At 35.8% G+C, this 13,953-nt stretch overlaps 1 protein-coding gene across 1 annotated transcript in view; it reads right to left on the bottom strand.

Moving 5' to 3' along the window:
* Window positions 1–13,953, bottom strand: part of LOC146164990 (dedicator of cytokinesis protein 1-like) — a 48,281-nt gene that overhangs the window by 6,473 nt on the left and 27,855 nt on the right. The window contains exons 32-46 of the mRNA XM_083382188.1: window positions 13,427–13,575; window positions 12,673–12,758; window positions 11,828–11,984; window positions 10,905–11,036; window positions 8,875–9,078; window positions 8,289–8,393; window positions 8,013–8,154; window positions 7,131–7,212; window positions 6,667–6,751; window positions 6,292–6,378; window positions 5,499–5,675; window positions 5,112–5,195; window positions 3,964–4,095; window positions 3,308–3,441; window positions 1,680–1,905 (exon numbers count right to left, since the gene is read on the bottom strand). Of these exons, the coding sequence (XP_083238314.1) occupies window positions 1,680–1,905; window positions 3,308–3,441; window positions 3,964–4,095; window positions 5,112–5,195; window positions 5,499–5,675; window positions 6,292–6,378; window positions 6,667–6,751; window positions 7,131–7,212; window positions 8,013–8,154; window positions 8,289–8,393; window positions 8,875–9,078; window positions 10,905–11,036; window positions 11,828–11,984; window positions 12,673–12,758; window positions 13,427–13,575 (1,982 nt within the window). The remainder of the gene's footprint in view (window positions 1–1,679; window positions 1,906–3,307; window positions 3,442–3,963; window positions 4,096–5,111; window positions 5,196–5,498; window positions 5,676–6,291; window positions 6,379–6,666; window positions 6,752–7,130; window positions 7,213–8,012; window positions 8,155–8,288; window positions 8,394–8,874; window positions 9,079–10,904; window positions 11,037–11,827; window positions 11,985–12,672; window positions 12,759–13,426; window positions 13,576–13,953) is intronic.

Here is a 13,953-nt window from a genome sequence, read left to right as displayed (position 1 = left end):
ATTGTTTTTACATTTGTAAGCTTCAATGGGAAGTTTCATACCTGGTGCAAAAAGTTAACAGCTTCTTTTTTAACGATGCTTTTAGATTTAGGCTTTTGATAGCTTTAAAATAAACAGGACAATTTTTTAACACTTTTTTTCAGTTTGTCGTGGCGGTTTCATATGACAAAATGGGTGTATTTTGCAAAATATTTAAATTTTTGTTTCATATAACATGCCAGTTTGTACTACCGCTTTACTAAACTGTGCTTTTCAGCCACTTGTGTGACATTTTATTTCTTGTATTTCGAAACCTTTTTTAGTATTAAAACCTTTTTTGGTATTAAAGGTGCTTTTCAAACTTTTTTTTAACACATTTTCTACCAGAAAAACAATTTGCCAACAGCAAATAGAAATGCTTTTAACAAATTTGATTGGCAAACTAAAAAAATCATCACTTATAGAAAATGGGTTACGCCGAATTTGTTAATCGGCCAAGTTGATTTTATAATTAAAGTTTTATTGGCAAAACTTAAAGTCTGCTTCAGGACTATACGTTTGACCAATAGGAGAAAAGAAAAAAGGGGCTTAGCCTCCACACGAGAGACAAATATTGACAATGTGGTGATTAGCAGTGTGCGATCGCCGGCTAACCAATATTGGGAATGACTTGCAAACATGCTGCTGGATAATTTATAGCTGTTTTTTTTGTTTTTACGTTGTGGTAAGGCGAATTGCGGCTCGGGATTTGCCAGTGGAAAGTTTTTACTTTTCGGTAGTTCCCCTTTCGAGGCTTAAACGTAGGACTCGAGGCCGAAATTAGAATAACTTCATGGTAAGAATAAAAAATCACAGTTCGAAGACCAAAAATACCTAGTAAGGTTCTAAACAACCGAAAGTTAAAATAACAACATCGTCTGGATTAAACGCAAGACCAAAAACGACTATACCTAATATTGTGGGCGGAATAAGGTCTAAATTGGCCAGAGTAAGCCCCAAACCCGTCTGAATAACAAAAAGATCTAAATGGCCGATAGAAGATCTAAACGGCAAAAAGAGGTTTAGGTCTTGTTTCGATGTGTTTGGATATTATTATGTCGTTGGTCCTACTTTACAAAAATATAAATAATTCGGCTTCAGATATTGTTGCTTTGTTGCTTCACAGGTCTTGTTGTGTTTTTCCATTTCCATTATACGTTGAAATAATTTTCCAAATTAGTTTAGCTCCTTTCAGAAAAACCTACACCGACTAATCTCCTGCCACCTTTGCAATTATCTTAAAAGGCGATTTAAATAAGTTTAAGTTAGCAGAGAATTAAAAAAAAGCTTTCCTTTCTGCATTAATGTGTTTAGACTCGACCCTTTAACTGCTGAATTATTTTTCGCTAAATCTCAAGTTTTGATCGGGTGATGCCTAATGACTTCTCCTCCAATAGTCTTACAAAATTACAAAAAAAAAAAAAAAAAAAAACCGCACGTGTTCGACGGAAAACGGCAGGTTTCTCACCACTACCTAATTTCTAACGTCATATCTGAAAAACATCCGACCCTGGTCCCCTCGAAGCAAAAACAAAAAATTAGGAGTCCACTTTATAAAAAGTTAAAAAAAACCTTGACCACGCAAAAACTTTTTAAAAGTACCCCAAAAAAATCGATAAAAAAATATATATAATTATATATAATAACAAAGACCAACTGACCTCTTCCCTCAATTCCACGGCGCTGCTCCCTGATGACGTCACAGATAGGCCGCTCTTGTCGAGGGAGTTTGTGGAACCGCCCGAGGGGTAGCTGACGAACCACTCCGACGTCTTGCTGGAGCGGTTGACCTTGCTGGCCCGATCGCCCGGGATGGCCATCGAGATGGATCGACCCACTGCGCTGCTGCCGCGGGACTGCTTCTTCTGTGGAACTTCGGGAGGGGCGCTCCTATATATATAAATTTATATATATTTATTTTTTTTTGGAGGGGGGGATTTTTGCTTTCTTATATATTTTGGGGGCTTATACATGTTGAGGGGGGGGGGGAGGTTTTAACATATATATTCTGTTTTTTTTTTTTTGGGGGGGGGGGGCGATTTTGCTCCTATATATTTTTGGGGGGGATTAAACTAAAATAAACACACTCGGTTTAATACAGCGGTCACCAACTTTTTAGAAAGATACCGGATAACTGTTGGGATTGCCGAACGCGGGTCGGATATGAAATTTTGTGTCGAACTTTATTAACCTAATGGTCGTGAAACGAAAGAAATATAAATATTTAGCTATTTAACAAAAAAATGGACACAGCAGAGAAGGGGGTAAGAAAACTGTTGGTGGCCTACCATTAGTTCTCGACCTAGAGCAGGGATGGCGAGCCTTTTTATCGCGCGGGTCACAAACACGACTTTAATCCTTACAAAATGCACAAGTGGGTCATACATTTAATTATTGCTAATTTTATGCGAAACTCTGCTGCGTCGTTTTAAGTGTTATTGTCTGGGATGGTAATCTAAGGTTTTTGGATGATTTCCAAATTCGGATTCCCACGAATATTAAGAAGTTGAATACGTAACAAATGCTGTAGCATTTTTATGGGATTACAGGAGTTCAGCAGAAAGCTTTTCAGCACAGTTTATTGGTTTAACCAGGGTTTTTAGAACTTTTATCGTAGTTTCCCTTAAAGAATCACCACCCAATACGTTTTACAGCGATAAACAAAATGCTTTTAGTTGTCTGCTTTTCTGCACCGATTTGCTAAAGTGCAGTTAACGTAGGCCAACTCGTCACCCCTAAAACACTTGTGCACGACCCTAAGATTTGCCAGCCCTGATTTAAACAGTATAGTGTTATCTAACGAAGAACTGTTTTTCTATATTTGTTCTTTCATGAAAAAGATTGATAACATTTCGGTATTTCTAGAGAGACAAGTGGGTCATCAAAAATCTGTGGCGCGGGACAGTGGTTAGCCATCCCTGTTCTAGACGATGATCGACACTATACGTGTTTTGTACAACTTGCATAAAAGAACCGAACACTAAAATAACTATTGACCAAATTTAAACGTTGGAAAATATAATGTACCTATCATGACAACAACCACAATAATTATTAGGAAAACAACTCAATAGAAGCATTTATTTAACACGTTTTCAAACGGAAAATGTAAACTGGCAAATGCGCATTGGACAGCACTCTATTGGAAATAATACGAACAAACGGACTAACGTAATTTGAAAGGTGGCTCGTAGTACGTCCCAATTACAACAAGCCTACACCACGCGCTCCCGTTTCCGTTATGAGTTACAAAACAACCGTGAATTTATAGCAGTAAATTATTACGTACCCGTCGCCTCCGTACGAAGATATGTCGGAGGTGTTCGATTGTATTGAGAGGATAGACTCCGGTCTTGCCTGTTGCATTATCCTCTTGTGTTGGGGCGAGGGTCGACGAACTGTGCCACCCACGTCGAACGGGGGCTGCGAGGTAAGGCAGGGGGCGATAGGAACGGGGAATTACGCAGAATAGAAGGGGCATTTTTTAGACGTCGAGTGGTTTACATTTGGTCCAGTTTATTCCCTTTTTTACTTTTTGTTTCTTATTTTGTTAAAGGGCATATTTTTATTTAAAAAAAACGGACAGAAAGAAAAATGACTGCACGAATTATTTAATTAAAATCGTTTTCCGGTTTGAAAATGTTGCGTTCAGAAGGCTTTATCGGCTAAATAATACCTTCCTATTTCAGAGAAAGTACCAATTGTAAATTGCTCTAATACGACCTAATCGTATATCTTAGTTTGCGTGTACTAAAAAATAAAAGGGTAATAGCTTTTATACATTCAGTCGTTTGCACGAGTACTTAATTAAACGTTAAAGTAGCTTTTAATGCTTGATACTTTTTATTTTAAAATTTTGATGGGTGTGACGATTGTAGGTAAGCAAAATGTGTCCGCGAGGTAAAAAAGCTCAAGAATCACTGTTATATATAAAAAAAAACGTACCTTCTTTCCGTACTTCTTCTCCACACTAGCCCTCAGCTCCACAAAGCACGTCTCCATATTCTGATGGAAGGGCTGAAGTGCTGGTGGGGCAAGTTCTCCATGTAAGCGCACGCCTTCAGCAAGTAGTGGAATCTAAGATGGGACAATACATTATAGAAACCGGTGTTTTTATGCCACTGGGATCTGAATATAGAAAAGAACTCAGCACTCGTATTTTGTAGACCTTTTTGAATTATTTTTGTGCTATTTCCTTGTACAAGCAGTGGAATCTAAGGTGGAAAACATACATTAAAGAAACTGGTGTTTTTACGCCACTGAGATCTGAATAATGAGAATAACTGATAACAGTTCTCTGTCGGCCGATATTTTTTACTTATTTTTGTGCTATTTCCGTGTACAAGCAGTGGGATCTAAGGTTGAAAACATACATTATAGAAACTGGTGTTTTTATGCTTCTGGGTTCTGAATATAGAGAAGAACTGGACAATAGTTCTCTGTCAGCCGATTTTTTTTTAAGTGCTATTTTTCTTGTAGTGCTATTTTACTTGTACTTGTACAGCCGATACACTAAAAAAATAACAGCTGGTTTGCGTATTATTATTACGTTGCTCTTTGTTAATTAGTAAATTCTACCACTTCTCCTCAAAAAGAAAATTGTCACCGCTAAAAGTTTGGAACAACTCTTTTTAAAATAAAGTAAAACGCATAGGTAAAACACCTAAGTAATAAACCCTATTCAAAGTAACATTCAGAAGACAGTTGGTGAACTAAACATGCCATATTTTTTAAATAAAAAAAAAACTAAAATAAAAAAAAAAACTTTAGGTAAATAAAAAACTAAAAGGGGTGATTTATCTTGTATATAATAGAGGGTTAATACAATTTTACGAAGTAAATTCAAAAATTTCAATATATAAAAGGTTAAATGCCTATAACAATTACGACACGAAAATTGTTTATTACAATTAGTTTAAATAATTGATTCAGTATGGCACTTTCTAAAGCGGCAGATAAAATAAAAGCTAAACACTATTCAAAGATTATTGGTAAATTATTACGCAAACCAAACCCCAAAGACAATCTACGATATTTAAGGATTCGAAAAGGCTTTATTGGATACTATAAACGTTTTCTTGCGATTAGTTCACCTGTGAGGCGATGAGGTCTTTGAGAGTTGCGATCTTTTGAAGCTCATCTGGATTCTCGTTAATATACGAGTCCACAAAGAAAGCCTGGAAAAGTACAAGGAGAAAATAACGCCACAAATTTGCCGCTTGACAAATCCTTAGGATTAAACAACACACCAACTATTACACTTTTCGTACGATTACCAAATTCCTGTTTTTTTTTCATTTTTATTTCTTTTTTTGTAATTAAACCTCTGCATCGATAGTAATTTGTAAAAGACTGAATTAGAAATGTCGTCATAGTCTTATCAATTTCTTTTCTCTACGAATAAAATTAACACAAGAGCGATCCATGATTTTAAACTGTCGTCAAAAACAATCTAAGCTTTCCAAAAGTTTTACACCGACCTTCTCGTAGTTTGAGAATCCACCCATCACCCTGGGGTCGACCATCCCGTTCAGCTTCATGGAAAGGGGGTTGATGGGTTCGTTGGGGTTGCGGTGGTACAGGAGCACCATCCGTCGAACGTCGCTGTTGCTCGTCTCCATTGACTCAATCGCGTTCTCAAGGGGACTAAGCTCTTTCTGTGGACGAATACCACATTGGTGTTGGTTAAGAAAAATTTAAGCTTTATGTGGACGCGTACCACAATGGGGTTGGTTAAGAAAAATTTAAGCTTTATGTGGACGCGTACCACATTGGGGTTGGTTAAGAAAAATTTAAGCTTTATGTGGACGCGTACCAAATTGGGGTTGGTTAAGAAAAATTTAAGCTTTATGTGGACGCGTACCACATTGGGGTTGGTTAAGAAAATTGTTCTTTCTGTGGACGCGTACTACATTGGCGTTTGTTAGAAAATATATACAATTTGTATTGTCGCAATCCATTGAAGTGTTTTATAAAAATTATTGCACGCTTCATGTTTGCGCATGCCACATTAGTGTTTGTTATCGAAATTTATGTGGGTCCCCAAACATATATATTTGTAATAAAACAAATATGGGAAATATATGTTTTCTATTGTCTCGACTAAAAAACGCAAAAATTGAATATTGGTAGATTTTTAGCTGTCCAAACTATTTAAACTTATAACACAGGCTAACGTTTCAATGATTGATTTCAGTTAGTATTATCTAAGTGTAATACTTTAGCATTATGCGCGAGATAACTGCAGATGTCCTAAATTGTGCGCTCTCTTACCATAGAGAACTTGTTGACTTCGAACCATCGCAGTATTCCGGGAAGTGTAGAACAAGTCGTGAAAGTGAAACGCTGAATCCACATGCTCTGCAAAAATGGGAACAGAATTGAAAAAGGTTTGGTAAATGTTGAACGTCGAAATGAGAGCATAACAACATTTTTTTAGAAGAAACACTTATAACAAAAAGCAAAGAAATAACGCTTTCAATTCGCTTTTACGTAAAATTGTCTTTCTCACAACGAGGGCAGGCTATATATTAAATATCCGTGTAACAAACGTGACAAAAACGAAACAGCTGCAAAACACGTATAGGTTAAATAAAATATGCTTGTCATTTGTAGAAAATAACTAAAAATTAAATAACTGCAACTTACGGCGAACTCGTTGTCCTTGTTCTTGGGGCCTTTTCGGAAGGGCTTTGAGTAATTGAAGCGGTGGACGTCGTTCACTTTGTAGAAACTGAACAAGAAAAACTTTCTGGTGACATTATTTATCGCAAAAACCGACTAGCAAAGCAACGAATTGTTGCACAGAGTTAATCATTTTGTTTCAAAAGAACATTTTTTTATTTTTTTTTAACAACAACCTTGACGATACAACTATAAGACAATCATGTATTATTAAACACGGTAAAATTTACATTTACTTCCTACAACCAGCTGTCGTATTGCAAACTACATTAAAACGATTAAAAACTAGCAAAACCAAAAAAAGTGTCAACAGAGGTAAGCTAATTTTTACCATTAATTGTTACTCAGTTAATGTAACCGTACATTAATATAGTGTTTATAACAGGTTTTTGCGGCTTAAATGTGCGTAGAAATGACAAACGACTGACCTTAGGATTTGATCGTCGACAATCTTGCCCTTAAAGTGCGCTGGTTCCTCCATGATGGGAATCACCTTGTACATTTGGACGACTGAAGGTGGAATCCGGTTAAGGAAAACGTATTCGGAAGAATAAAGGGCATCGAATAGAAATTCACCTAAGTTTTATGAACGATGCCGAAAATTAAAAAAAAATATTACTTGGCTAATTACATATTTTCCAGGCTTTTTTAATGTACTAAAAGAGCAGCTTTTTTCTGTTTTACGGTATTCATGAGTTAAAACTTGGCAAAAAAACACAGGTTAGGTGCATTATTTTTTCACGTATTTAAAATATATCTGACCCTAAAAAAATAGTTTCCGCTGTTTTTATGTATTCGCTACGTCAAACCACGCAGAAACTTGGCAAACCGCATTCATTGAGTTTTCGTTTTTTTGTGAGCGAAATAAAAACTATAGCTTCTTGTAAGCGAACAAAAATAGGCATTATCATAAAGAATTTCGAATTTTAATAACTATAGGCTACAATATTTGCATTGCTTCTTTAATTTTCCTAATTGAGAATTTTGCTGAGAACCAATCTCAATTAGTATAAACATGTGAGCTACTGCGGTTGGCGACCCAACCAAATCAAACAGCCACCCAATTTTGGGTCGCGACCCAGAGGTTGAGAAGCACTGAATTAAGCGAAGTTGAATAACGTACAAAACAGTAGCAATTCTCATACAGAAGAAAAGTATTCAAAAAAAAAAAAGAATAAATAGAGATTCGAAACGTTTTAAAATGATACCTATACTTCTATATGCTATTTTATCTTCTTACTACGTATTTCTACAACCCCTGTTCTGCCCTAAAGCAGCAATTCTGTAAACGTGCCAAATTTGAAGGATACACATTCCGGGCGAGTTGAGAACGTCGTCACTAGGTGGTGACGTGTTGTTCATTTTTTGCGCGCTGGGGAGCAGGTTGAGGATGCGAGTTGTGAAGTCGCTCAATCGCTCGAACTCCTTCCCACGGAAGATGAACTTCCGGTTCTGCGGGAAAGAAGAGAGGTTGTTTCTTGGGATTCCAACTCGCGACCGTGGGAATTTTTTACGTTTTGTAGTAAGGGATAACATTCTGCTTTTTTTAAAGCTCTATAGAATTTGTTATCGATTAATGCGCTCACCCTTAGAAAGGTCGGGAAGCCTTGTCCGTAATAACCGACGAAGAAGTACTCGGGCTCGGGTCGAATCGTGGTAGTAATGTTCTTGAACAACTCCGCTTGGCGCGACTACAAAAACAAGAACAAAGCATTTTTAAATAAATTATATAAAGTGTGATAAAAAGCGAATATTTATTTGGTATGTTGGTTTAAAAAATTTAATTGATCAATGAAGTCGTAAAGTTCTATTATATTTTTGCAAAAATACAATTTTTTTATATAGCCTTCACATTGATAAATATAATATACGCAGAGGTTGTGTTTTAATCACTTTATCACTTCTTTTGTTTTTGTTTTTCTGTTGATTTTTAAGTCTGATTAAAGATGGCGAGAAAGAAGTTATTTTACTAATATGATTAAAAAAGCTTACAGTTCACATTAAAACAATTTACCACACTCAATTTTCGGCTTCTATCCGAAAACCTGTTAATAACGACCAAAAATATATATATATAAATATCTGGAAACACTAAAAAAAGTTTCAAATTTGGAAACACTAAATTAATATTTTTTATCCGGAAACACTAAAAATACAAAAAATTTTACTGACCAGAATCTCGGATAGTTGTTGGTAGCGGAAAGTTTCGCGTTCGTGCTGTACAGCTAGCTCCTTGCAGAGCTTGATTCCCTCCTCCCACATTTTGCCGCGTTGGAACAGGTCGACTATGTCGTAATAGAGGGCTTCTTTGAGCTCGCGATGCGTGGCGGCGTCGCGGTAGCGCAGCAGACGGGTCACCAGCACCTCGTCTGACCACTAGAGGGCACATTGAAATGTTTTTTTGAAGGTGGTTCACAAATGGAGGGAGGGATTTTTTAGTTTGGGGAGGAAATATGTTCCAGGGAGGAATTGGAGAGGAAAAATGGATTAAAAACGAAAAGCTTATTTAAGTGTAATAATTGGTAGTGTAAAAAGTCTATTCAGCCAATAATATAAGTCTATTGTTTATTTATATCTTTGTATATGGCCGTATTTGTCTAATTCTAAATAGAGGAATCAGGTGGCACTGTATAACGACAAATAGTATTGGATTCTCGACAAGCTTTCGCACAACCGTGCTTCATCAGGTCAAAGTATAAAATGTTTTACACTTTGACCTGATGAAGCACGGCTGTGCGAAAGCTTGTCGAGAATCCAATACAATTTGTCGTTATACAGTGCCACCACCTGATTCCTCTGTTTATTTATAGTTACATCCGAAGAAATATACACCAATGCAGGCACTTTAACATAGGTATAAAATTAATACCTAGGTCATATGCTCAACAAACTTAACTTTCAGACAATTAGCGCATCCAAATGTTTCTAACAAGTCTTGGCTTTTGGCGCAATATTGTTTATTTGCAGTTACACGTATTTTTTTTAGACTCTTTTTCTTAAGGTTTGATTTTCTGTCAGCAGGGTACATCGTAGTAATACATAAAAAAGAGGTAATACTTGTTGGCCTTTTGCAGGATAGCAATTGACAGAGTTTGGGCTTGTAAGGGGGATATCAAAAAACTTTGAGAACCCTGGTTTAACGTTGTTTTTTTTCAAGTGACCAATGGTAAAAAAACATGGTTTAGCAATGATTTTGAGCTTTTTTACTATGGCCGCTTTAAAATCTTTCCGACAATCCAAGCATTTTAGACTAAACTTCTTGGTAAGTTTAAATGAACGAAGGCTGCCGTGAAAATCAATTTAAAAGGCAACAACAAAAGCTTTGAAAAGAAGAAATAAACTAACACAAGTGATTGGGATTTGCCGTGAAATGACTTGACTTTGAGGTAATGCCTTAACCTGACAATATAAAAGAGCCCAACAATTATCTTTAATGGCTTAAAAATTGGCTTTTGAAATACGATGAATCGATGTGGAGTCTTTGTTTCTTAAAAAAAATCGACTTTGGATTCGACTTTACTTGAAATCGAGTAAACACTAGACAAAATTATTGTAACACTATTAGGATAAACGTATTGTTTGTCTGCGTGTCTAAATGACAGGGGCGTTTGGCGCTTACGTTCAGCAGTTGTTGGAAAATCCCTTGAAATTAATTTAAACTATAGAGGTATATTAGAGAAAAACTAAATGAACAAAACCTATTAGTTTGATTAGCATGAAAAATGTTTTGTCACACTTATGGAAGTAGCATAATCGACTAGAGCGGGGTTTCTTAAATTGGGTTCCGTGGACCCCTTGGGGTGTACGTGGACTCGTTTTAGGGAGTCCATGAAGGCTTCATTAAAATAGTGGTTTATGTATGACTTGAAAAAGAAATTAATTTTTCAAACGAAAATTATTTAATGAAAAAAATGCTTTGGCGCCTTTTCCCTCAGTTTATTTAGACTTTATTTCAGTTTCCATTTGTTAGCCTGAAAACAGCAGGTTTTGTAGATTACCTGTTCGATGACGTCATCCCTAAAACGTCAATCCAACCCTGGTGCACGCTAACCAAAAAAATTGTTTCAAGAGTCTGCAATAAAAAAAGTTAAAAAACCCTGATTTTACAAGTTCATATTATAGTTAACTTTTTACAACATTAGTAAGTATAAAGGATGTTAGTTTCTTGCTGTCTATATGTGAAAGAAGGCACAAGTTCTCACGTTTAGCAGTTGTGCGTGTTGTAGCAGCGTGAAGCCTGCCTCCGTGTAGTTCTCGCATTCAAGATGCAGGTCGCACAGCTTGTAGAGGTAACGAACGTACATCTCCAAGCGGTTGATGTCCTTGTAGAAGTTCTATGGGAACAGAGGTATACGCTAGCAACTTGACCTGGAACTATTTTACAGCCAAACTGTGCGAAGTGGATTAGGCTGACGATATATCTGGTCCAGCCATCAATTCAATCGAGTGAAGCGTTTTTTTTTTAAATTTAGCTCACAACATTGGACATACGTTAACTGTTGTAAAACTATATCAATGGTTGGTTTCTTATTCGTACCATGTCAATAGTTTCTAATTCGTTCAATATGAACAATATATGCTTAAATTTATTGAAAACTCAACGATTTTAATTTTGATAAAAACACTTGTTTTTCTAGAAATTTTTTTTCTTTTCTAGAATCTAGAAAATTCTAGGTAATTTTTTTTTTTAATTTTAGAAATATTAGTTATCTTCTGTTTTTTTAGTGAGTATTTTGTTTAAATATATTTTCAACAAAGAAACCTATACGTTCATTAGGAAATTAAAGCTGAATTATAGAAATTAAATTAGTATCGTATCGGCACCAATACCGCCCCTAGTATCGGGCGAACACACACACTATCACATTGTCTCCGGTATCGGCTACAAACCGATATTATCGGACATCCTCATTGTAGACTAATGTTCATTTTTCAGACCGATACTGATACACGTTTTTACCGTTTTATAGGAAATTTGTTTGTTTTTTAGGAAAAACCATTGTATTTTTGTAGCAGTATCGGCCAAAATAAACCGATACCGATATATCTGTGGAAGCGAAATATCGGGCGGTATTATGGGTATACTGATATACCTCTAATGCTTACTCGACATGGGTTAACTTACCAGTAAGTTAACGGTGCAGCTCATTCGGTTGTCTCGATTCTCGTCCCTTATGATGTCACGGTAGTCGAGCAGTCGTCCCAGCAGCTTGGTGACCAGGTTGACGAACTCGACGCCCGATGTACGTAGGTACTGATGCTTTCCACACCACTCCGACATGCTAGAAAGGAGAGATAGAGTTAACATGTTAAGGTCATAAACCTTTATAAACGTAAAGGTTTAAAAGTATAGTCGTCTTTCCAAGTCATGAAAAATACAATAATGTACTTTTTCAAAAGGATAAAACTTTGAAAGCAGGGAAAGTTAACCTATTACAAAGTCATTTTTTCCCAATATTTTTTTCCAAAAATCATTAAAAATTTCCATTGTTTTTTCAGGTGAAGAGCATTCTTTCTTTGTTTAAACAACTTCTTGAATTTTGGCTTCCTTTGTCTAATCTAAAATTTTTGAGTAAGGTAGTTGCAATATCGGGGTTTGAGACTAAACTTTTGAGCCATATGAGCGGAAAAATGTATAACGGCGTTTCCATTCCAGTTTCAGAACATTCTTTTATAAAATTGAAGATAAGATTTGTTGCTCAATGCGAGAACAGTAGCAAAGGATCAACATAGAACCACAAAATGGTTATCGAGTCAGTTGACCCTAAAGACATATGGAACTCAGGTTACGAAAAAAAATCGGATGTTTTGGAGGAAAAAAGGAAGATTAATGCAAAGTCATTTTAAAGATACATTCATCTTTTTGTCATTTTAAAGTTAAAGAAGATTAAAATTAAAAATCCACTTTGTTGAACACCTCATTGTGCTTTAATACCAACCCAGGTATATTTAAATCACACAGAATCTCACATTTCGTTGAATAGCTTCCTGTACTCCTGGTCGCCTCTTCCTCCTTCCACCAGAACATCAAGCTTAGTGATCATCTCGTTCTCAAACTAGGTAGGAAAACAACGTTAGAGGGCGGGAATCTCAAGTAAAACCAGGAGTTAGATTCGCTTTATTTTGGAATTAAATAGGTTTGGAAATTGCCATCTCAGACTTGAAACTCTTTCAAGGATACGTAACACAGATCGATTTTCTATTTTATTTTTGATTTTATAAACACGACAAATCGATTTTTTATAAAAGATAAAATAAATTTAATCGTCAAACCTTTTACAGATTTGTTTAACTTCAGGCTTAATACATTAATGCGGCTAATATATACAAACGAATGGGCGAATCTGCAATCGGGAGTAACATTTTCCACTCTATTATATAAAGTTATTAATTTTGAGAACGAGGTGTTATCTTGATCAAAGCTAGTATTGCCTGAACCTATTTTCATACTTAAATTACATGAAAAGATGCGGCTGCATAGCCACTGTGTGTCTGTCAGTGTCGTTAAAAAATTCGCTTTCGGAAAAGACCATTACAATTTTCAGGTAAATAAGGTGTGGTTTCCAAATTTATGGAAATTTTTAGACGCAAATCACATTCCTACTGTTGAACGAATGGCCGTCTCGTAAACCATTATAAATCAGTCGACTTTTTTCAGTATTGATAAAGTATCGCTATAGAATCGTTGTTGATTTCTGGTCAAATAAGATACGACCAAACTTACGGTCTTGAAGTTTCCGGTGCTGTGAAGCTCACACTGCATCATGTCGAAAAATATCGGGATGGTGGCCTTGCGAAGGTCAGACTCGGGCACCAAGGTCATTTCCAGCATGGGGCCGACCATTCCTGGGATAAACTTGATCTTGTGCTTGCCTAAAAGTAATTAAAAAAAACTTTTTTAGAACTATATAAATACACCTTGAAATAATGTCAACACAGTGATTGAACTAAATCTCATTTGATTTAAACTTGAAAGGAAAAATACAAAAGTAGAAAAAACCTAATTTTGTTTTATTTTTGTACTCGATTTTGTTAAGATATTGGTTTTAATAAACTTGAAAAATATTTTCAGAATTTGAAATAAACAAAAAACACTAAAAGGGATTTAAAAAAAGTTTTAACGCTACAGGGACGCTAAGATAGAAAATCCAACGTCTTGGTTGAATCTTGGTTAAAATACAATTAACAATGAAGTCAGAACACAAAATTAACTACAAACCAATTAAATTGAAAAAAAGTTCAAGGGCAGTA

The sequence above is a fragment of the Ascidiella aspersa genome, chromosome 2, assembly GCF_963924565.1.
Source record: "Ascidiella aspersa chromosome 2, kaAscAspe10.2, whole genome shotgun sequence".
Taxonomy (NCBI): Eukaryota; Metazoa; Chordata; class Ascidiacea; order Phlebobranchia; family Ascidiidae; genus Ascidiella; species Ascidiella aspersa.
Note: the sequence above shows the minus strand (reverse complement) of the source record. Positions and strands in the feature narration are given on the sequence as shown.